The 24795-nt window shown below is 34.5% G+C and overlaps 1 protein-coding gene across 6 annotated transcripts in view; it reads left to right on the forward strand.

The window, feature by feature from the left end:
- The window catches only part of GRIK2 (glutamate ionotropic receptor kainate type subunit 2), a 662286-nt gene that overhangs the window by 412026 nt on the left and 225465 nt on the right, over nt 1–24795 (forward strand). For all 6 annotated transcript variants that reach the window (XM_043592016.1, XM_043592013.1, XM_043592015.1 and 3 more), the window contains one exon: nt 4995–5108. In XM_043592016.1, the coding sequence (XP_043447951.1) occupies nt 4995–5108 (114 nt within the window). The remainder of the gene's footprint in view (nt 1–4994; nt 5109–24795) is intronic.

Here is a 24795-nt window from a genome sequence, read left to right on the forward strand (position 1 = left end):
TTAGCTATTGTAAATAATGCTGCAATAAACATAGGGGCCCATATCTTTTTGAATTAGTGTTTTCATTTCTTGCGGTAAATACCAAGTAGTAGAATTCTTGCATCATATGGTATTTCTATTTTTAAATTTTTGAGGAGCCTGCATACTGTTTTTCACAGTGGCTGACCAATTTACATTCCCCCAACAGTGCACAAGAGTTCCAGTTTTCTCCACATCCTTGCCAACACCTGTTATTCTTATCTTTTTGATTTTAGCCATTCTGACAGGTGTAAGGTGATTGTGGCTTTGATTTGCATTTCCTTGATAATTAGTGATGTTGAGCAACTTTTCATGTGTCTGTTGGCCGTCTGTATGTCTTCTTTGGAGAAATGGCTCTTCAAGTCCTTTGCCCATTTTTTAATTGGTTTGTTGTGGGTTTTTCATTGGTTTATTTTGATTTTGGTGTTGGGTTGTGTAAATTTATTTATTTTATATATTAACCCCTTATTGGATATAATCTTTGCAAATATCTTCTCCCATTTAATAGGTTTATTTTTTGTTTTGCTGATGATTTTCTTCACTGTGCAAAAACTTTTTATTTCGATGTAGTATCAATTGTTTTGTTTGTTCATTTATTTATTTATCTATTTCTTTATTTCTTTATTTTCATTTTGTGTTCCTTGCCTTAGGAGACATATCTAGAAAAATGTTGTGTCAGCTGATGTCTAGAGAAATTGCTGCCTGTGTTCTCTTCCAGGATTTTTTATGGTTTCAGGTCTCACGTTTAGGTCTTTAATCCAATTTTAGTTTATTTTTGTGTACAGTGATAGAAAGTAGTTCAGTTTCATGCCTTTGCATGTAGCTGTCCAATTTTCCCAGCACCATTTATTAAAGAGACTGTCTTTTCTCCATTGTGTGTTCTTGCCTTCTTTGTCATAGATTAATTGACCATATAAGCATGGGTTTATTTCTGGGTTCCCCTATTGTATTCCATTGATCTGTGTGTCTGTTTTTGTGTTATGTCGTATAGTTTTCAATGTACAGATATTTCACCTCCTTGGTTAAATTTATTCCTGGTTGTTTTATTCTTTTTGGTGCAAGTGTAACTGAGATTTTTAAAAATATTTCTTTCTGGTAGTTTGTTATTAGTGTATAGTAGAAACGTAACAGATTTTTGTATATTGACTTTTGTATCCTGAAACTTTACTAAACTTGTTTATTAGTTTAATAGTTTTTGGTGGAGTCTTTAGAGTTTTCTGTATATAATATCATGTCATTTGCAAATAGAGTTTTACTTCTTCCTTTCCAATTCAGATAATTTTTTTCTTGTCTAATTGCCATTATGAGGACTTCCAGTACTGTGTTGAATAAAAGTGACAAGAGTGGGCATCCTTGTTTTGTTCCTGATCTTAGAGGAAAGGCTTTTAGCTTTTCAGCATTTAGTACAATGTTAGCTGTAGGTTTGTCAAATATGGCCTTGATTGTAGTGAGATACATTCCCTTTGCACCACTTTGTTGAGAGTTTTTATCAGTCTACTTAAAACAACTCTGTGAGGTCAAGAGTACTTAGATATTTTTATTTGATTTTGGAGCTGAAAAAAGTACTTTAAAGACTTGTTTAAATAATATAATGAAAAAATTGTGTTAAGAAAATAGATTAAAACAGAAAAAGATTGTCTTGAGTTAGCCATGTTTCTTGTGATTAAAACAAAATAAACCAAAACTCACTGGTGACAATTCCCTCAAGCAATAGAAAGTTTTGAATTAGACATTCCCCATATACTTAAAATCTAGGGATCTTGCAATTTTTTTGATTTAAAATTTATGCCACTGAAATTTTTGAAACCTTATAATAATAATCTGTTCAGAAACCTTGATTTGTAGAAGGGAATACCTAATATTTATGATTATAGGAAATTATGGATTCATATACTATGAACCAGAACCCCTCCATCCAGAGACAGAATGAAACAAGACAAATATATTTAGATGAGTGGACATATGGCTAAATTATTTTTTATGCAAGTAATCATAGAGGATGATGATAAGCAAAATTGGGAATATTTGTATTAGTGATTTAGGTAGAAGGTTGAAAAACTTAACAGTTTTAAGGATGTCATTAGGCAGATGACAGTGGGAAAATGATGTTTGCCAATGCTTTGGCTGGTAGAATTGCACATCTGAAAAATCTAGCTATGTAGCCAATAGTGAAAAAAAAAGGGAAAGAAAATCTAAGAGGACAAATGTGTAATAGGTATTAATTATAGACCAGGGGCAGAAAAATGCCAGTCACTGCAAAATCCGATCTGCAGATGTGTCTTATTTAGCCAATGGAGTTTGTTTGTTTGTTTGTTTGTTTGTTTGTTTGTTTATGATGTTGAATTTGAAGCAATTTAAGCAGGTCAGCAGGCATTCTAGGTTTTACATTATCCTCTCTTTCCCCACCCAGTTCCCTAGTAAGGCCTCTATTAGCTGTAGTGATGCCTTATTGGAACCTAAAAGAATCACCTACTCTGGAAGCATGCAGCCCCAAAGCACAGCTGTCAGAAGAGCAGGGTCTGGACTGTGACTGTTACATGCTATTCTGCCTTGAAATTTTGTGAAATTTAGAAGTTGCATACCTTTGCCTGGAAACTCTTACTACTGGCTTGTGCCCTTTTTCTTCACACATGGATGTTACTGTCTGGCCCCTGAAGGCTTTACATTATTGACCCTAAATTACAATTTGACCGTCTTTATGGCATCGTGGTAGTCATAGTCTAAAGTAATTTAATTGACCAGTAGATAATATACTTTGGAGAGAATGCTGATATCAGTATTTTTTTCTTACTGTATTATTTGACTTTTTCCTGTATTGACCCAGACATTGGGAACGTGTAGTTTTTAATGGTAAGAGGAAAATTAACTCAATGTAAGAAAATATGGCAAGAAAAATTTTTTTAGATATCATTAAAAAAATTATGTTGAGGGGCGCCTGGGTGGCTCAGTCAATTAAGCGTCCAACTTCAGCTCAGGTCATGATCTCACGGTCCATGGGTTCGAGCCCCGCGTCAGGCTCTGTGCTGACAGCTCAGAGCCTGGAGCCTGTTTCAGATTCTGTGTCTCCCTCTTTCTCTGACCTTCCCCTGTTCATGCTCTCTCTCTCTCTCTGTCTCAAAAATAAATAAACGTTAAAAAAATTTTTTTAAAATTATGTTGAATCCCTTGTATAGTTAATGTGTTTTTGAAAAAAATATATACTTGGGGGAATGCCTAGGTGACTCAGTTGGTTAAGTGTCCAGCTCTTGATTTCAGCTCAGGACATGATCTCATAGTTCATAGGACTGAGCCCCACACTGGGATCTGTGCTGACAGTGCGGTACCTATTTAGGATCTCCTCTCTCCCTCTCTTTGTGCCCCACCCCCCGAAAATAAACAAATAAAATAAAATCCTTTTAAAAAAGAAAAATTATATTTGGGTTTACACTTAAATACAACTTTTAGAATGGCTTACCTATTCTTCTTATGAAGGACAGAAATTAGTAATATTTCTACTTTTGTGCTTCTCCAATTAAAGGGAAAAAGACATCTTAATAGGTTACTGAGAAAGGTACGCAAATGAAAAAAGAGAAAAAAGTAAATGCAATGAAATATAGAAATATAAAAAAGATTATAATAATCAAGTTGAATAAGGTTGTGCTAATTAGACTATTTTTAACATATTTAGGTAGACCAGGGTAAATATTACCTGCTAAATCAATGTCATTTTTAAAATAATTTAATTTATATACAAAGTTTTATTTTATTTTATTTATGTATTTTTAAAAGTTTATTTATTTTAGAGAGAGAGAGAGAGAGAGCACACATGAAAGCTGGGGAGGGGCACAGTGAGAGGGAGAGAGAGGATCCCAAGCAGGCTCCATACTGAAAGCAGAGCAGGGATCTATCTCAGGATGCTGTGCAATCATGACTTGAGCCAAAATCAAGAGTCAGATACTTAACTGACTGAGCTACTCAGGTGCCTACACAGCTTTGTTTTAAAGATAAGTTGATAATTGATAGTTTCCCTCTCCTTTAAATGGACACATTGGGTCATTGGTGAGAGGGATATGGTAAACAAATTTTACTATTGATGACTTCTAAGTTTGAGAGGGTGGAGAAAAGAACTACTGAATTAAATCTTCTTCCACCTTTGTTCTTCTTCAGTGCTGACCATTGTTATATGACAGGGCAATGGTGCAGGTTTACATAAACCACCCAATCTATGCATTCAGTGGCATTCTGCACTGATACATGTCTCCCAGAGGTGTGCTGTATCATTCCATAGGTTGTGTTCAGGGGGTATAAAATTTCTGAACACTGAGAGTGTATGGCCTAATTATTAGAGAGTATCAGTTAAGTTAAAGTACATATTAAATAGCATACAGATATAAGTACTGGAATGGGTTGTTCTGATGAGATTGTGCTGTAATGTCTCTTTGGAGTATTTTGAATGCTGCAAAGGTGTATTTTTAAAAGCTTCCAAAGGCAATTTTGGGTAAGATTTGCTCTATTGGGGGTCATGCAAAATACCAATCAATGCCACTTCCAAGCTTGCCTTTGCCTGTTAATTTATCCTGGATTCCCAGGTTTTGCTCCTTTAGCTTTGTCTATATAACATGGCATGTTATCTTTGTAATGAGAGGATGAGATAGATCCATTACAGTAAAAGATATGCACTATTAATGAGTTTCTAGCCAGCTATCAAGGTATCATCAAATGTGGTTTATCTTGGTGAATGAAAGTTCGAATGGAAAATTAAGCTCCCATACTGACTGTAGAAGTGCAGTGGATCATTTTGTTCTTTAATGTCACACTTCACTGGACACACTTCACAGAGCAGTGAATCATGCTTAAAACAAGCAGCCTTTACTTTAGCGACAGCAGATAATGCAGCAGAGGTGAATAATAAGTGTTAGCAGTCTTAACTTTCTCTTACAGTGCTTTCTCCCAGGTGCCTGATGGACAATTTACAAAGTACATATGCTATTTTATAGATTGGAACTTGGGATCCCGCCAGTGGCCTGAATATGACAGAAAGTCAAAAAGGAAAGCCAGCCAACATCACAGATTCCTTATCCAATCGTTCTTTGATTGTTACCACCATTTTGGTAAGTATTTGTTTTCCCATTTTTTTTTTAGATAAATGTAGATAAACATGGAAGTGGATTAAAAATGGCATTATAATTTGAACAGTAAGGAACAGAATATAATGTATTTTACAGTTATTTAGCAATTACTATATAACAGATAAGTCAAGGTTAATTTAGCCAGTTTTTATTATGTTAGTCTTCAATGATATAACTTGTATTAATGTTTGGGATGTTTATATTGATTAATAATACAACTTTATATATTACTAGAATGCATTACATTTCTACAAAATGAGAATTTCTACAAAATTCTTCCTATTGAAGAATTTTCAGTGTTAAGATTTAAAATATGTATGGACATGCAGATGTATATGGTTATGTGAGGGGCTACATGTGAACTTTGCTTCTGCTTTCACCTCCTGAAAATATCTTTTAGAGAGCCCGTAATTAATTTTTCAGGATTTTTCCTATTGTATTCCAACCTTGCTTTCAATTGTCTTCATCATGGAAAATCCTCTCCCTAATAAAATTAGGTGACAAGTGCTTTCTTAAACCAGAAAAATTTTCACCAGCAACAGAATTAATACAGATGCGCTGGATATATTTACCCTCCTTATAATGATATATTTTAATTAGATCCTATAGTAATATTTACCTATGCCTACTATGTCATTTGAAATGGGAATTTTAATTTTAGAATAAGCAAGGACCTCTTATTTAAAATTAAGTCATTACTTTCTACCTACAGAGTAAGCTTATCCATGCTAATTCTTGTGTCTTCCCAGGTAGTCGATAAGAATGTGAGATTAATGTTCAGAACAAACAAACCACCATACACTTTTAGCAGTTATATAATTTCTATATTTGATTTATGGTGGAAAGCAAGCCAGGAGGAATTGATAATGTTGTTCTTTTATTAACAACAAGGGATGTCACATCTTTAGGCATGTCAGAATAAAAGAGCTTGGGTTAAAGACTCTTGATAATGAAGCAAAGGTGGTAATAAAGAAATGACACTGATGGAAGTTCATGAGTTTTTTAATCACTCCCTTGCTAAGAACCTCAGTGAATACTGGGTCTCTATCTATCATATCTAAACTTCCTAAGTTCTCTTTATATCTTCCTCTCTTTTCAAAGGTAACTCTCATGCCCACCAACTCACTGGCCTTGTCCTTCAGTTGAAATGCTTTCACAAGATGCTAATGCATCTTTTTTCTGCCTGTATGTCCTGGATCTCATTACCTCCTGCTAGGACTATGGCAGTAACCATGAAATTATCCATTTGCTGACAGCCTTTTTCCCTTTGCAATGTACTCTACTCCCCATTGTAATGATCTGTCATTTTCCTTGCTTATAATGCTTTAGTGAATCCATATTGACCATTAAAAAGTGCCTAAAATTTTGGGGCACCTGGGTGGCTCGGTCAGTGGGGCGTCTGACTTCGGCTCAGGTCATGATCTCACAGCTTGTGAATTTGAGCCCCACATCGGGCTCTGGGCTGGCAACTCAGAGCCTGGACCCTGCTTCGGATTCTGTGTCTCCCTCCCTCTCTCTGACCCTTCCCCGCTCACACTCTGTCTCTCTCTCTCAAAAGTAAATAAACATTACAATTTTTTTTTTAAAAAGTGCCTAAAATTTTGACCCTATGTTCGAGACATCCTACAGTCTTGTTTTCTCCCACCTTTCCATCCTCATTTCCTATTATGCCCTTTCAGGAACTCTGTGTTTTAACTTACCTGGGGTAACCAGTTAACCTATTCCCATGATTGTGTTAGCCCTATTTTTTTGTCTGCAATATGTTGCTTGCCATTTCTGAGATTTGATAGTACTTGTCAGTACTTTATATTATTTAGGATTAATATTATACCATTCTTTACCTATTTCATGTGTGCAGTATTTCTCCAAACATCACTGAACACTTCTTTGAAGAATAGGATCTATGTCTCCTATTTTTACATCATATGTGTCTCTGCAATGCTCATAAAAATTGTTATATAGGGGACATTTGTAGTCTTTAGCAGTTGGCACTTCTTTCTGTGTTCTCCTTGATCCACAAATTCCCAGATACGTCACTTATCTTATGGCTCCAAAACTGCTCACTTCTTTACATCTCCCTGTGAGAATCCTATTCATCCTTCCAGACTCATCTCAAATGACAACCACTCCATGAAAATATCTGATCTCTCCATTAAGTTGTGTGTACGTTGTGGGGTGTGGAGGGATGTACACTTTATGTATCATAATACACTATAATGGCAATTATGCACTGTTTTTTTTAGAAAATTTGTATATATGTGTTTCCACTTGAGATGAACATAAAGCCCATGATCAAATTTTACAGTTTTGATATCTCAATGTCAGAAAAAAAGTGTCCTAGGCATAGCAAGCACTCAAATGTTTGTCAAATTAAATTAAGTAAACAGTATTTAATTAAATGGAAAATTAGAAGAAGTAAGCAACTTTTGAATGGTTATACTTAAATATTTTTCAACTGTGAAGGTTATTGCAAACTGCTTGTCCCAACAAAGCAGGTCGATTAAGGTGATCCATATAATTTCTCAGTCTTAATTACTCATGGTTATTTTATAAGAAGTATTCAGACATTTTTCTCAAGCATAAACAATTTTGTGTCTATTGAAACAAGTGGTATTAATCTTAGCTTTATATTGAAACCAGAAATAAAGCCTTTTAAAAAGTACTTGTACCCAGAACACATTTCATACCTTTTAAAACAGTATCTCTGAGCTTTGGACTTAGGAGATCTTCATTTTTAAAAAACTTCCATAGGTAATTCTGATGTATAACAATGATTGAGAACAAACTGCTCAGATCGTTATTCTGCACAACTAAGATGTAAGATCAACTATGAAACATACACTAACTTACATTAAAAAAAATAGGTTTTTGGGGCACCGGGGTGGCTCAGTTGGTTAAGCATCTGACTTCCATCCAGGTCATGATTTCACAGCTCATGGATTCAGTTCTGAGTTGGGCTCTGTGCTGAGAGTTCACAGGCCTGGATCCTGCTTCAGATTCTGTGTCTCCTTCTCTCTCTGTCCCTCCCCTGCTTGCACTCTGTCTCTCACTCTCTCTCTCTTTCAAAAATAAATAAACATTAAAAAATAGTTTATTTCTATTTTAGAGTATATCCCTCTATTGGTCTCTAAGTGATTCTGATATTTACTAAAAGGAAAGTCACTTTGTTTTTATATCACTTATTGAAAAAGTTCTTGTTCTGAGTAATACTCTGATCATAAGATATCCACAATTGAGAAAAGAACATGTTTGAAGAGACTATTTACCTTATTTAGTAAGCATTATGCTTGATAGAATTTACTGATAGTTTATATTTTATAAAGCGGTATGATCATTTGATTTATGTTTGGTAATTTTGTCCTTTTCTCTCTTGGAAAAATCTAAGAGGAGTTTCTGGCTGAGTTGCGAATAATGGTATCTCCACAAAGAGAAGCTGTGGAGATACCAAAGAGAAGTTCACTTCTGCTTCTTGTTCAATATTCTTATTAAGATATGTGCCTTAAGGGGCGCCTGGGTGGCACAGTCGGTTAAGCGTCTGACTTCAGCCAGGTCACGATCTCGCGGTCCGTGAGTTCGAGCCCCGCGTCGGGCTCTGGGCTGATGGCTCGGAGCCTGGAGCCTGTTTCAGATTCGGTGTCTCCCTCTCTCTCTGCCCCTCCCCCGTTCATGCTCTGTCTCTCTCTGTCGCAAAAATAAATAAACGTTGAAAAAAAATTAAAAAAAAAAAAGATATGTGCCTTAAGAAAAAACAGTGAGGTATTCTAGGATTTGACATTTTCAGTGTGCTAATCATAATCGCTCCATTTCTCTTGAATTTATTTTTATTTCTTCCTTTATTTAATAAATATGTACTGAATTATGATTGTGCGAAAGCTTTGTTTGCTGAGCAAAACAGATATGGTATTTGCCCTCAGGGAACTTAGAAAATGGTGAAGATTCATAGGGAAGATTACACACACACACACACACACACACACACACACACACACACATACATTACCTTCTGATTAAGATATAACAAAAAGATAAGCAGAGTAATGCCTTTTACAGGATACTTCTGAGTTATCCTTGGAGTCAGGAGTGACAGGACAAGTCAGACAGGCCTCCCTGCAGAGAAATAGACAGCAGAGATCTGAAGTCTGAGAAGGAATTAGCAAGGTAGAGAAAAAGGAGTATTATTGGCAGAGGGAATAGCATATGCAAGGGCCCTAAAGCAGGAAAGATCTTGAAAAATTTGCAAAATGGAAAGAAAACCATAATGGCTGGTGCTGGTGCCTTGGTGCCTTCGTCTGCTTCTCAGCTTTATAAAATATGACACAGTCCATTACCAAAAAAACAAAAAGCGAAAAACAAAAAAACAACAGACATTTATTGCATGCCTGCTATGTGCTAGCCCCTGTTCAAAGCACTACTCATGTATTTACTCAGTTAATAGTCATAATAACCTTTTTTGATAGCATTATTGCTACTACTTTTACAATTAAGAAAGCTAATGTCTGGATTGCCTAAATAGCCTACTCATGGACACACAGCTAAAAAGTAGAGTAGTGGGGTTTTAACCAATCTGTTTAGGCAACTTGAGCAACCAATACTATGTAATGAAAACTCCATTGGCCAACTATGGAAAAGTCTAGCATCTATAGTTTATGGCCAAAACAACATCTTGATTGAGAGAGTTTTTCCCCTAAAGCAGTACTTCTTATCCAGAAATCCTATATATGCTAGAAAACTGTTTTGCTATTATGGGTGTGCCCCAAATGGCTAGACATTCCCTACCATGGAGGCCAAGATTAGATTACACTTGGTTGGGTACCTTGGCCCTCCCATTTCTCTCCTCTTTTAATGTAGCACTCAGTTTTCTTTCAGCCTCTTTAAACCATAATTTCAGATTTTTCTGGGCAATCAAAATAGTGTTGGGGTTTATCTTATTTTCTTCTCTTTAGAATTGAGATGGAGCATCTTGTTTATAAATATCTTTTACTCCCCTTGAACAATATAACCTATGCCCAATACATTGTATGGGTGCAGCATATAATTATATCATGGAATGATTCATTTTAGAAAGCCTTAAATATTTTTAAGTGTTTATTATTTTTTTGTTTAATTTTGAATGAAGACTTAGGATATCCTATAATTTGGAAATTTATGTAACTCCACCTGCAAGACTGGACCTAAAGCTTCGGTCTACTCATACCCTCTTCTTAATATACCTTATATTACCTCTCTGGCCTTTGAATTTCAAGTTCAGTTGCTATTAAAATTCCCTTGCTTCTTCTGTTTTTTGTTATTAATGGAACTAAAAATTTAACCTTAGAATCATGTTTTCATTTATGAGGAGTTTATTTCATAGCAACTGTTAAAACATAAATTCTTAATTACCAAAATGAATAACAAAAATACCATTTAGAACAAGACATAGAGTGCTCTTAGAGAATAGCGTGTCCTATATCTTCAATTTATAATATGATCCTTTTGTCCTCACTGCTATGGATCCACTAGCTAGGAGCAGCATCAGGTGACCGAATATTTATTTAACTTCATTTATTTACCACTGAGTTCTTGGTTTTCCGTAGATTTTTTCAGGCCTGTGTAAAAATGTTGAGTGTTTCCCACTGTGCTACTCCTGTATAATAATTGATTTTTGTCCATCAAAAGATTACTAACACTTAAATGCCACTGAACATGTTTTTTCCCTTCATAGCTAGTAGCACTTCAACATGCAAATGACTATGAATTTAGAAAAATCACCTCTCTTAAGAAGGTTCTTTCTTCTTGGTTGCTCAATGAATTCAAAAAGTGTGTTTGCATCTGCAACTTAGTCTTACTTTTTTATTTTTTTCCCTATATAACCTCCTGGAAGGTTATATAGTTCAGTATCCAGTTTACTTGCTTAGGCTTGTAAAGCTTTATTGTTACAGCCCACAGATACAGGAGGCTTATCTGGGAGCAAGCTTCCAAGGACAATGGGAAGGTTTCACAGTACAAAAGATGAAGTGACCGAATCATCCCCTAAATGGTGCTGCGGCTTCTGCCGTAACATCAACAAAAGCAGATTTCTAGGGCTTCAAGTCTGCCACTGCAATACATTTTCCCTCTGATTCTTCTCTTCCCATTGTCACAGATGGACTGTCAAGCACATGGTTCTTCTTTATAAGTTGCTAGCATCCGGGCTTGGAAACCCAGATACTGCAGCTTCATAAAGAAAAAGGTTTTCATTCTTAGCAACCCCTACACCATTTCTAAGCAGTTTGAAACATGTATTGTGGAGATAATAAGATCAAAATAATTTGAGAAAGATATAGTAAGTATACACACACAAGTACTACTTGAATGTTAACGTCTGAGATGAGAGTGCCTCATTCAAACTCAGACTCCTCTGACCCTACTCCTGCTACCTGCTTGTTGAAAAGCAACCAAACCTTTTCTCACCATGTTGTTTCTTCTCTTTCAGGGTGTCTGCTGGCACTACATTTCTCTTTACATTTCACTTTACATTTCTCTTGCTCATGCTTTAATAGCTCAACGTATTTTACTTCAAATAACTATTAATATTCTCTTAAGCCTCCAGATTAATCAGATAAACATAAAACTATTGGTGGTGGCACCATACAGAAAGAAAGCTGTTTTAATGTGAAATTAGGCATAATTTTTAAAACCCTAGGATCTTAATTTTTAAGGGTTTTGGAAGTGACCAGAACCTCCCTTTTTTAACCACGTAATTTCTCTCACACACATGTGCTTTCTTCATCCTTCTTTATTAAATCTGCTTTAAAAATGCCAACATAATAAAGATTAAGTATTTTTATTTTGTTGTGATATTGTTTTCCATTGCCAACATTATTTTCAGTATTGTGATTTTTTTGAAGCTTATTTTATCATGAACAATGTATTAAGTTTGGTATGGAAGAATGAAGAGAGAAATCTGAATCTCTGGTTCAGCTAAACCACAGCAAACGACATGGAAATGCAGTATTTTTGCTCTAGCTTTCTGATTGTCAAAGATATTACCACAATAGAACCATGTAAACTTATACAATCTAAATTTCAGCTGCATCCTTGATCTGAGCGGATGTTCAGTATCAAACTTAACATGCACCAAACCTCCTCCTTCAATTCAGGCCTTACCACACTTCTTCCAAACTCTGTTCATGTTTCCAGTACTTTTCTATTCATTCAGAGCAGAGGTTTCTTTCTTAGATACTTCAGTCTCTTTAAACCCCATATTCACAATTCAGATAACAAAAAGAGAAAATAAGATGAATTATTTTAAGAGAGTGTAGCAAAAAAGTGAGTCAAGGAACATTCTGAACAAGTGAGAACGGTTTGTTTGTGGGTACTATGGAATGGGACATTTATAGAGTCTGAGTTGAGAGGCATTGTATCAAATGGGAAAGGGAAAAGATGGCAACATTGAAAAATCAAGTATGAGATTTATTGGGGGTGGATTACATGTGGGGGGAAAGAAGTGGAGGAATATGGATGAGGACTTCAGGTTAAAAGTCTAAGAGATGTGGCATTAGCCTTGCCACAGAGCATGATAAGGATGTTGGGAAGGGAGATAATGAGCTCTCTTTAGTCATCTATGAATGGAGATGTTGGCAATAACTTGTGTATAGTCAAATCTTGATTATTCATGTAAGGGGATAATAAATTAGATTCAGAAATGAGATGCAGTTTGGAGATTAGCTAATAGGTGCAGTCTCCTTTCCCATCAAACCTTTTACTGGAAAAGCAGTGAAATGGCACATTTGATTGATTTGAGCTTGAGGTTTATTTTTTTTTCTCTTTCTTTTTCACTAAGGAATTAAGCTAATGAAATACTTAATGGCCAAAATAGATACAAAAATGATAAACCAAAATTTCCCATCTAAACTGATAATTCAGTTGATGGGAGGAATTAAATAGCAGATCAGTATTTACTTAAATATAAATGATAAACACTAAGCCAAATCCTCTGAAATCAATATTACCCTAAATTAGTATCTTTCCTGAAATATTTTTAACAGGACAACTAGCAAAACTCTAACTGTTTTTCTTAAGTTAACTTCAACATATTACCTTCTTATTATTTCTATAGCTATTGCTGTAGATATACAGTTAAAAAAACTTTTCTTGGAATGACAGTTATGACCAATAAAGACTTGGATATTTTGGGCATTGCGTAAATTTTTGGTAGTTACTCTTTTGAAAATAGGTAAACACAGTTTGCTGCAAATAAGAACATAGTGATTGTGCCTACAGTTGTGCACTAAAGAATTTGTGTGTTTATTGCGAGAATGAGTTATTAAAAAGAATGTCTTGGGGGGCCTGGGTGGCTCAGCTGGTCAAGCATCTGCCTCTTGATTTTGGCTCAAGTCATGATCTCATGGTTTGTTTGATTGAGCCCTTTGTTGGGCTCTGTGCTGACCATGTGAGCCTGCTTGGGATTCTCTTTCTCCTGCTCTCTCTCCCCTTCCTCACTCATGCTTACTCTCTCTCTCTCTCAAAATAAACATTAAAAAAAAATAGAAGAAGAATGTCTTTGCTTAGTAACCTTGCAAAACAAAATCAGAGAAAGGAAAGGAAACTTTGTAGATTGTTTCAGATTGCACTTAAATTCTGAAAAACAAAAAAAAGGTAAAAGGTAAATAATAAACATGGTTTATTAAAAAGTTATTAAGGTAAATTTTTGCTCTACAGGCCTGCTACACTATTGTGTTGGTGTTTTAAAACGTAAGTTCCAGATTATAATAGTTATTCATTTTCTATCCAGGAAGTTTATGTGAAAGTGCCTTTTAAAATTTTTGTTTTTAATGTTTATGTATTTTTGAGGGAGAGAGAAATAGACTGTGAGCGGGGGAGGGGTAAAGAGAGACTAAGACACAGAATCTGAAGCAGGCTCTAGGCTCTGAGCTGTCAGCACAGAGCCCGATTTGGGCTCGAACTCACAAACTGTAAGATCATGACCTGAGCCCAAATCGGACACTTAACTGAGTCACCCAGGCACCCAAAAAGTCCCTTTAATAACATCTTGAGATATTGAAATGTGGCGTGTTTTCCAGTCAAGAGAACAATACATAAGCACATGTGGAGATTCTCTCATTGGTAGTTTTTGGTCCTAACAAACCAGTCATCCTTAGTATTGTCTTTTCTTAAAAATATAAGTTGTTCTGATTGTAGCTGCTAGGTTTTGTTCACTTTTTCTCCTGGTATTCTCACTTCCAATTATGATAACCTGTAGTGCACCACAGGCTTCTGACAAGAATGCTAATTAGGGATGGCAGCATTATGGTGAATAGAAGGAATTTGAAAGACCGGGACTCAGACAATGGCAAGACCTTTCTTAGCTCTATGACAGTAAAAGCACAACAGTTGGAATGGCAGAGGCTAAAGAAAGAAATCAAGAACACTGTCCTGTCAGTGGAGTAATAACAATCAACTGTGCTGTTATTTGTGCTTATCTCCTGCTTATATTTTTTGGTCATTTCTTGTGACTGTGAATTGGAAAATATTTTTAGTTTGTCCAGTTAAGTTTCTACATATTTTTCCAACATTTAGAGTCATATAAATCACTAAAATATAATTAAATACTAGTAGTTGAGTTTATGGGAAACTAATTCCCTTAAATATATTATCCATTTCCATTTTTAAGATTGAAGTTTACTATAGACATTGATGAAATTTCCTAAATTTAGCTAACAAAAAAATAACAATACTATTTTAGATTGAATAAAATGTAGTTTGGACAGTGGTGGTAAAGAAGTGAGATTAAAGGCTTGAAATTGCCTGCAGGCTTTGGATAAGTATAGGAAGTTATCAAACCAAATAGTCATTGATCTTTACAAATGCTAATGATACTAGATTCTTGTTAAATGTCATCAGGTTTAAAAATACCATTTTAAATGAATGTAAATGAATGCCTTATAAATGAATCACATATATAATGTAACAGTCTCCACTTCTGAATTTCTTTTTAAATACTTTATAAAATATGGTCAACTAAATAAGCACTTAAATATATTTTATTTCATAATGTTGATAGGGAATTCTTTTATTTTTTAATCAACTTCTAATTATGAGATTCAGTTTCTTTCATCCTCATTAACAAAAATTAGCTAATTAAAAATGAGGCTCTCTAAGATTTCTCACCATCATAATAAAAATTTCCATGAAATCTTCTTAAATAACAACAATATATATATGTATATATATATATATATATATCAACATGCATGTATATATATATATATATATCAACTATATATATATGTGTATATATATATGTGTGTGTGTATATATATGTATATATATATATATATATATATATATATATATAGGAAGCAATTTAGGGTAAATATAATAACTATTTTCAGAGAAAAAAAATGCAAACTGTTTTAAGTTAGAGCATAAGAATATCACTTTTTTATTCTGCTAGTTGGTATTAGACCATGGTTTGGCTTCTCACCTGCTAGAGGCTTGGCACCCCTATACCAGCTGTCCTGCAGGACATTAGGGCTGGACAGTTGCTGTAGAAGGGCTACCTACAGGGTTCCCAAGTCAGATCTAAAGAAGAACAGAAGCTGAAGGAATAAAGCCTAACATTTCCCTTTGTTAAAAGCCTGGTTTTCTGTTTAAGCTTACCCTCTATTGTTCATCTTTAATTTACTCTGTCAGTACTGAGTTCCTTTTCTAAATTCTGGTGTTGCTTTTATAGCGTAAATTATTAGAACTGTCTGCAAATTTGTAATCAAAGTACTCATGAGATGTCTATAATGAAGCTGTCTTCATCAACATTATAAAAGATATACTTCCTCTTAACATTCCAATAAAATTCTCGAGAAGATTCAGGAAAAGAAAATCAACATAAAAACAACAAAGCCATAGTGATATTATAAGCTCAAGGTAAAAGGAGACACAGGCCATAATTGCAGTAGAATATCCATCAAATAAAATTTATGGTTACATATTGCTGATTATTTTCTAAAATAGCATGTTGTGGACCTTACTTATGAGTTTGTGGAAATATTTCTATGTTTAAGAGATCTATAATTCATTGTCTTTAGTCATTTAGATATTTAATCGTACATTGTATAGATAGCTATAATTTCATCTTTTTCTTCACTAATTTTTAATTTCTTTTGTTTTATTTTTATTTGTATTCAGTGAGAACTTCATTCCCTGAGACTGTTTTCCTTATTTTAATGGTCTTTTCTTTTCTTGTTATTATATGAGAATAGATTTATTCTCAAGAGGACTTTTTATACCTAGTTTTCAAGTTAATTATTTTTATTTTTTTTTTTAATTTTTTTAACCTTTATTGATTTTTGAGACAGAGAGAGAAAGCATGAATGGGGGAGGTTCAGAGAGAGATGGAGACACAGAATCTGAAACAGGCTCCAGGCTCTGAGCTGGCAGCACAGAGCCTGACGCGGGGCTCGAACTCACAGACTGTGAGATCATGACCTGAGCTGAAGTCGGACGCACAACCGACTGAGCCACCCAGGCGCCCCTTAAATTAATTATTTTTCAATAAAAGCCATTAAATATTTTTGAATACATTGGACATCTATACAGGTTATCATTAATTTTCTAGTTACACTTATTATCTGATGAATATATTAATAAATTTCTGAATGGTAATCATGGTCATATTCTGGAAATAAGCTATTACTGGTTATAACTAAAACGTATTTCAATGGATAGCTATGTATTGTTTGTTCTATTATTTTTAGGTATATTCAGTAGTGAATACTCCATCGTTACAACATATAACTATTTTCTTGGCTTTTTTTTTTTTTGTCAGTATTATGCTAACTTCATTTAAGAAGAAGGGAACTCATTTCTCAGCATTTTATATTAGGTTAAAAATAAAAGTTCCACACTATTTAGATATGTTCTGGAAAGATTTCTGAAATACTATAATTTCTTTTATGGTTATTGACCTATTCATTTTATTACTTTTTTTGAGTCACTATTATGTCATACATTGATACCATAGCATACCATAATTTGAAGGTATTCAAATTTATTAACATAGATTTTCACATAATGTCATCATGTAAGTTTTATAATCTACCTACTGAGTTCCTTTCTCATGTACAATTCTGTGTTTTAATTTTTTTTCTTAGATTTGATTAGAAGAAATTTTATCATCGTTGCTTTTACTAAAAGATGTTTATATCCTATTCATTGCTTCACTTATTTTTTTCTATTTCCTTATTTTCCTCCTTCTGCTTTTTTGTGTTGTTTAGTTGTCAGTTTTCTAGCTTTTTATTATATTAATGTTCCATTTACTTTGTTTTTAATTATTTAATGAAAAATTCATACAGGCTGAATTTTTCTCTGAAAAGAGCTTTGAAGATGATTCTTCTTCCTCCTCCTTCTCCTTCTCTTCCTTCTCCTTCTTCTCCTTTTCTTCCTCCTGCTCCTCCTCCTCATTCTTCTTCTTCTTCTTGTTCTTGTTCTTGTTCTTCTTCTTGTTCTTGTTCTTGTTCTTCTTCTTCTTCTTCTTCTTCTTCTTCTTCTTCTCCTTCTCCTTCTCCTCCTTCTCCTTCTCCTTCTCCTTTTCCTTCTCCTTCTCCTTCTCCTTCTTCACCTTCTATTCCTCCTTCTTCTTAAATGAAAATAGCATAGCTTTATGGTTAACAGAACACCATGGAGTCAAACAGAATCTTCATCTCTCAAACTACACAGGGCTTAGAAATTCAGGTACTAGTCATTATATAATGCTTTAAATAATATGCTTTCTGAAAATTCTTTTTAGATTAATTAATTAATTAATTAATTATTTATCTATTATTTATTTATTTTTGAGAAGGAGAGAGAGAGAGCAGGAGAGGGGCAGAGGGAGAGGGAGAGGGAGAGAGAGACTCTTAAGCAGACTGTATGCCCAGTTCAGAGCCCAACACAGGGCTCAACACAGGACTCTATCTCACCAGCATAAGATCATGACCTGAGCTAAAATCAAGAGTTGGGTGCTTAATATATTGAGCCATCCAGATGCCCAGGAAAACTCTTTTTAAATTTTACACACTTCTTAACTGTATTGAGAGAAATTTAGACTTAACTTAGGTTTACTGAATGTAGTATTTATGGTTTTTATAAATGTCAACTTTGCCATTCTTTGGGCTATTTGGTGTCAGAAAATACTTTTTCCTTTTTTTTTTTTTTAAATGAATAGTGTATGTATGGTAACTTTCAGTCTTTTCATAAATTACATGGAAAAATGGCTAAAATATAAAATTCTTATTTTTCAAGAGTTTTTCCTTGAAAACACTTATTATTTTTTTCATTGTATAATCCTTTTCTGGTTACCCAGTTTTATTTTCCAAAATTAAATGCTTACAAAACTATTTCTTCCTTTACCTTTGTGATTGATTTTTATATATTTATTTTGGCCAGGGTGGGCCTAGGTAAAATTTTTTTAAATCAATTTGCGGCTTTCTATGAAAATACCACTAATTTCATCTTTAAATGTTCTTACCAAGCTTCAGAAAGCTTCTCTTCATAGGCACCAGATTACATACAGATTTCTTTTACGTCTTTGGAGGCATACCTTGAAGCCATGTGCTCTGTTCAAACTGGCCTTCTTCTGCCTTGGGCTGTTACCCAGCTATCATTCTGAGACTTCCCTTTACTGTAATCCTGACAATTTTGTTTGCCTTTCTCCTTTACTGGAGACCCATTTCCTGGATCCTAGGACTCTTTAAAATTATTATTAGTTTTTAATTTGTTAGAGTGTAAGCGATAATGGCATCCTGAGGAAGGTCACACGAGAGGCAAACATTTTAGACCTTGTATATTGAAAAACATTACTTCCTATGTACAGAATTATATGTTGAATTCTTTGGATGGCATGGCTCCATTTGTCTTCTCTTGTTACAGTTCTTCAGATGTTCATGGTTGTTCTGATTCCTGATCCTTCATATGTGGACTGTATTTTTCTTTCCTACAGACAATTTTAGGATCATCTTGTCATTTCTGAAGTTGGAAATTTTGCTAATGATATGATAGGGGGTGTGGAACTTTTTAAAATTGGCTTTATTGAACATTTTCTAGAGTATAGATCTGTGCTTTTCAGTTATAGTAGCTAGTAGCCACACATGGCTATTGAATATTTGAAATTTAGCTAGATTGAATATAGATATGCTGTTAGAACAGAATAAACACTTGCTTTCAAAGATTTGATATTAAAAAGGAATAAAAGTATCTCAATTTTATATTGATCGTATGTTGAAATATATTTTGGATATATTAGGATAAATAAAATATATTATTAAAATTAACTTTATCTTTTACTTTAACTCTTTTTTTTTTAAGTTTGTTTATTTAATTTGAGAGAGAGCAAGCACAAGCAGGGGATGAGCAGAGAAAAGGAGAGACAGAATCCCAGGCAGGCTCTGTGCCATCAGCACACAGCCCGATGTGGGGCTTGAACTTACAAACTGTGAGATCATGACCTGAGCTAAGATCAAGAGTCGCATGCTTAACCAACTGAGCCACCCAAGCACCCCAACTTTTTTTTTAATGTGGCTACTAGAAAATTTTAAATTACACATGTGGCTCCTATTTGTAGCTTGCATTATGTTTCTATTCAACAGCACTTGTCCAGAATTTTGCTGGGATCATTCAATCTGGAAATACATATTCTTTGGTTCTAAGATATTTCAAAATATTATTTATTTAATAATATCCTCTGTGCCTTTTTCTCATTGTCTCTCTCCCTCTGCATGTCCGTTAACTGGTTATTAGATATTTCAGCACCATGTAAATACTAGACAGTTTTTGTTTTTTTGTTTAAATGTTAATGCCCAGGTTCCATACCCAGACATTCTAATTTAATTGATGAGCTCCCGACATTAGTATAGTTTGAAATCTCCTCAGATGATTTTAATAATTCTCTAATTTTCTCATGTAATTTCACCTTGTTGTTTATTAAATTCTATTTTCAGAAAGAGTTCCTCAACTTTGTCTTCTAGTCCATCAATTGTTTATATTTAAAAAAATTTTTAAGTTTATTATTTATTTTGAGACAGAGACAGTGCAAGTGGGGAGGCACAGAGAGGGAGAGAGAGAGAATACCAAGCAGGCTCCATGCTGCCAATGCAGAGCCCGATGCAGGGCTTGAACTCATGAAACCACGAGATCATGAACTGAGTTGAAACCAAGAGTCAGACAGTTAACTGACTGAGTCACCCAGGCACCCTTCAACTGTTTATATTTTTAAGATAATTTTTAGGGCAGTTTAGGTTCATCGCAAAATTGAGAGGAAGGTACAGAGATATCCTATATATCCTCTACCTTCTCACATGCTTAGCCTCCCCCTTTATCAACATCCCCCACCAGAGTGGTGCATTGGTTACAATTGATGAAACTACACTGACACATCACAATCACCCAAATAGTTTATATTTCAATTCACTCTTGGTGTTGCATATTCTGTGGGTTTGGACAAAAGTATAATAACATATATCTACCATCAGGGGTATCATATATAGTATTTTCAATGCCCTGAAAATCCTCTGTGCTTTGTCTCTTAACCCCCCTACACAATGCCTGGCAACCATTGATCTTTTTATTGTCCCCAGAGTTTTGTCTTTTCCAGAATGTGATGTATTTGGAATCATGCAGTATATAGCCTTTTCAGATTGGCTTCTTTCACTTACAAAATTCACTTAAGATTCTTCCATGTCTTTTATGGCTTGGTAACTCATTTCTTTTTAGGGCACTTTATTTATGTTTACTTTCACTTTTAATTTTTAAAAGCTTTCATACATTCTGGTTTTTCTTAGTAGCATTGATTTATTATATTTGCTTTTTTGAAGTTTTTGTCTACCCCTTATATTGTTTCTTTATCTGTGTTTTTATTTTTCTGTTTTGTTTCTATCTTGATGTTAGAGGCTTCACTCAAATGTCCATTCACACTTTAAAGTAAGGCACCATAGATGGATCTGGCCTTCCATCTGGAAGGTCTAACAAATACTTAAATCTATGTATCTATTCTCTTTGTTACATAAGTTTTGAAAGGAATCCTACAGCCTGGCAGCTAGCATTCTCAATTAAGAAGGGAGAACTTACTTTTTACTGATGTAAACTTTTTAAAAATTAATTAATTAATTGATTAAATTTTTTTGTTTATTTTTCCATGTTTATTTTTGAGAAAGAGAGACAGAATACAAGCAGGGGATGGGCAGAGAGAGAGGGAGGCACAGAATCCAAAGCAAGCTCCAGTCTCTGAGCTGTTGGCACAGAGCCTGATGTGGGACTGGAACTCACGAAATGTGAGATCATGACCTGAGCCGAAGAGACACTTAACTGACTGAGCCACCCAGGCACCCCTGACTGATGTAAACTTCAATTTATTCCTCTAGATTTTAACATGGTTCCTAATTTCTCTGAATCCAGAGTCACTTAGACTCAAATTCTCCTTTAGTTTTCTGCAAGGGTCTGGGTATGAGAGGATGAATAGTTTTCTAGAAATGTATTGGGGAATTTATCTATTTTTCTTCTAGTTGGTACAGGATATGGATCTCTGAGCAAGGGCTTTTCATGGAGAACAGACTAAAACATTTTTCCAGCTGCCTCCAGGAGACAAAGACTGCTTGGTTTCCTGTTCCTTATATTTAATGTCAATTCTTCCAAAATGATAGGTGGAGTTTCTTCATCAATTGCATTATAACTCTGTATATTGTCAATAATTAAACTGAAAAAGGTCATGAGTTCCAGCTGAATGGGTAGACCAACTTGACCACCCTCCCCTGCCAGTCAACACACTAATACAATGACCAAAGAGTGGTGTCACCTATGTCTAACAAGAAAGCAGACTGAATTTTGGATCTACAGTTTTCCATTGCAAGAAGTCATTCTTTTTTAACTAGAATTCATTACAACATCCAGCCCTTGTTTTTCACTCTGCTTGACAACTTATTTCTTTAGAGCTGAATATAACATGCTTTCTTTCTTAAGTAGAAGGAAGCCATTTTTTATGATGATTATGCCTTTGCTCCAGTGTTTTTACAACATACCAACAATGTCAGTTATCCTTCACACATATTTTCTGTATACTTCTGATTCCATGCCCTCAACTTTTGGCAAGATTCTATTATTCTTACTGTTCACTTGTGAGCTTTTCCATTTTGCCCATAGCCTCAGAACTACTTTGGTAAAGAGCTAGGAGAGGCAGTGCCAGTGTTTGCTTTTCACAAATCCTTGAGCTATAATAACTATAAGTAATCCACTACAGTTAGAGCATAGAGAATGTGGAAGGGAAGTGATGGATGAGGGTGAGCAGGCGGGCAACAGAATAAAAGAGTAGAAGTTTTGTAGGTCTTATTTTAATCTACTTATGATGGTGCAATTTTGAAAGATTTTAAGTACATAAGCAAATATTATCAAGACAGGACTTTTAAAAATCTTAGAATTGGAGATAGAATTGTAGTTCATGAGATAAGATTTGGTGAGAACAACCAGGAGAATATTACAAGAGTGAGAGCTGATAAAGTCCAAACTGTGGCAATATCTGAAGGGTTGGCTATCAATCACAATATATATAGAGTAGAGAATGGAAGATCTATAGTAACAGTTTACAAACTGGAGTTTAAGAAGAGGTCAGAGGTTAGGAACACTTATTTTTCTGATAAACATTGCTGGAAACATTATTGGTATAAAAAAGCAGAATTGGAGTAATAAAAGATGAATTTAATTTTAAATATATTTAAATTTCATGTGGTATATTTATCTGGTTGACAGATATGTAGTCCCATAGCTGAAGAATGATCTGGGCTGGAGATGAGATTTGGAGTTATCAAACTAGATGGGAGTTGGCATCATGAATATAGGTGATATTGTCAACTTAGAGAGCACATGCGTATTTTCAGTGATCTACACCATTGCATATTTCTTTCCTTTCCTGGTATTTCTATGGATTCTCTTCTAAAACCTGCTACATTATTTCTGGTTTAACAAACAACTAGAAATTCAAGTCTACGCAGGAAGATAAAGAAAAAAAATACACTGTCTTTTGAGTCAGGTTCAAGAATAATTTATCCATTTTGAGGAGGGGTAGTTGTAAGATGACTATCATGAGACTTTCAAGACTGGTAAGTCCTGAATTATGCCAGGTACCCCCAACCTAATTTTACTATCTGATCAATATCTGATTCTCAGGTTCTGATCTTCATTTTTTCAATCCCAACTTGATTACTTGACTTTGATTCCTAATTGCTTCTCTTTATTTGAAATTTAACTGGTACTCTTAATGACAGACTATTTCCTAACCCCACCACAATAACTCAAAAAGAAAGGTACAGACTTTTTCTCCTGGTAGAAAATGTCTACGTATTTTGCTTTACCGTCATCACTAACATGATTTCCCCTAGAAATCCTGAATAATGTGTGAATCCCCAGGCCCTTATCCATTTATCAGTCAATGTATTTCATTAGGTACACTTCTTATAAGGCATTTATGCCATTAATTTATGTCATTAATTAGATGCCTAAACAAGAATGAGTATTATTAACTTGGGTCCTATAAATTTTATGTTCTGAGTTCTCTTAGCTTTGGTTTTATGTGGTAATTGGTTAAAAAAAACCAACTCATGAATTTGTTTCACCATCTTGTTGAATAAACCAATATAGGACAAATAAACCAATATAGTACACTTCTTATAAGGCATTTATGCCATTAATTTATGTCATTAATTAGATGCCTAAACAAGAATGAGTATTATTAACTTGGGTCCTATAAATTTTATGTTCTGAGTTCTCTTAGCTTTGGTTTTATGTGGTAATTGGTTAAAAAAAACCAACTCATGAGTTTGTTTCACCATCTTGTTGAATAAACCAATATAGGACAAACAAAATATTTTTCACCACTTCATCTGAGAACTAATAGAAAAGAAATGCCTTTGGCACATAGCTGTTTGGAAAACATTTCATATTGTATGTATAATATTTTATACTTCATTCAAATGTAACTAGAGCCACAGACCATAAAATATGTGCTTATTATACGTCACAGTTTTGTGTTCTTTAAAAGTGTCTAAATTTATATTTTGTCTTGCACTTTTTGTCTTGCAATTTTTGGTAAATATGAAACTCTCTGACATCATAGACAAAATACCACTTTCATAATACAGCAAGCACTTTCTATGCCCTGCAGCAATAACATTCCATGTTTATTATTTGGTTACATCAGAATTTCAGAGTATGCTCTACAGTTCTGATAGGTACGTGACACAGGCACACCCTACAACTATTCTGTAATTAAGTAGTTTTTAAATTTTTTTTTAATGTTTTTATTTATTTTTGACACAGAGAGAGACAGAGCATGAGCAGGGAGGGGCAGATGGAGAGGGAGACACAGAATCTGAAGCAGGCTCCAGGCTCTGAGCTGTCAGCACAGAGCCCGAAGCGGGGGTCGAACTCACAGACTATGAGATCATGACCTGAGCTGAAGTCGGATGCCCAACCGACTGAGCCACCCAGTCGCCCCAAGTAGTTTTTGGAAAATACTGAGTTAATGTAAATTCATAAGATTTCTTTATCACTGAATATCTAGTAAGTTCATATGTATTGTGGATATCTCAAAAGAATGAAAACGTAGAATTTTTACATATTTTTAATTGCAGAATGTTTTCTTGAAAACAAAACTTTGGGGATGATTTCCCAGAAGAATGAATGCACTATGGAC

The sequence above is a fragment of the Prionailurus bengalensis genome, chromosome B2 (genome assembly GCF_016509475.1).
Source record: "Prionailurus bengalensis isolate Pbe53 chromosome B2, Fcat_Pben_1.1_paternal_pri, whole genome shotgun sequence".
NCBI classification, from domain to species: domain Eukaryota; kingdom Metazoa; phylum Chordata; class Mammalia; order Carnivora; family Felidae; genus Prionailurus; species Prionailurus bengalensis.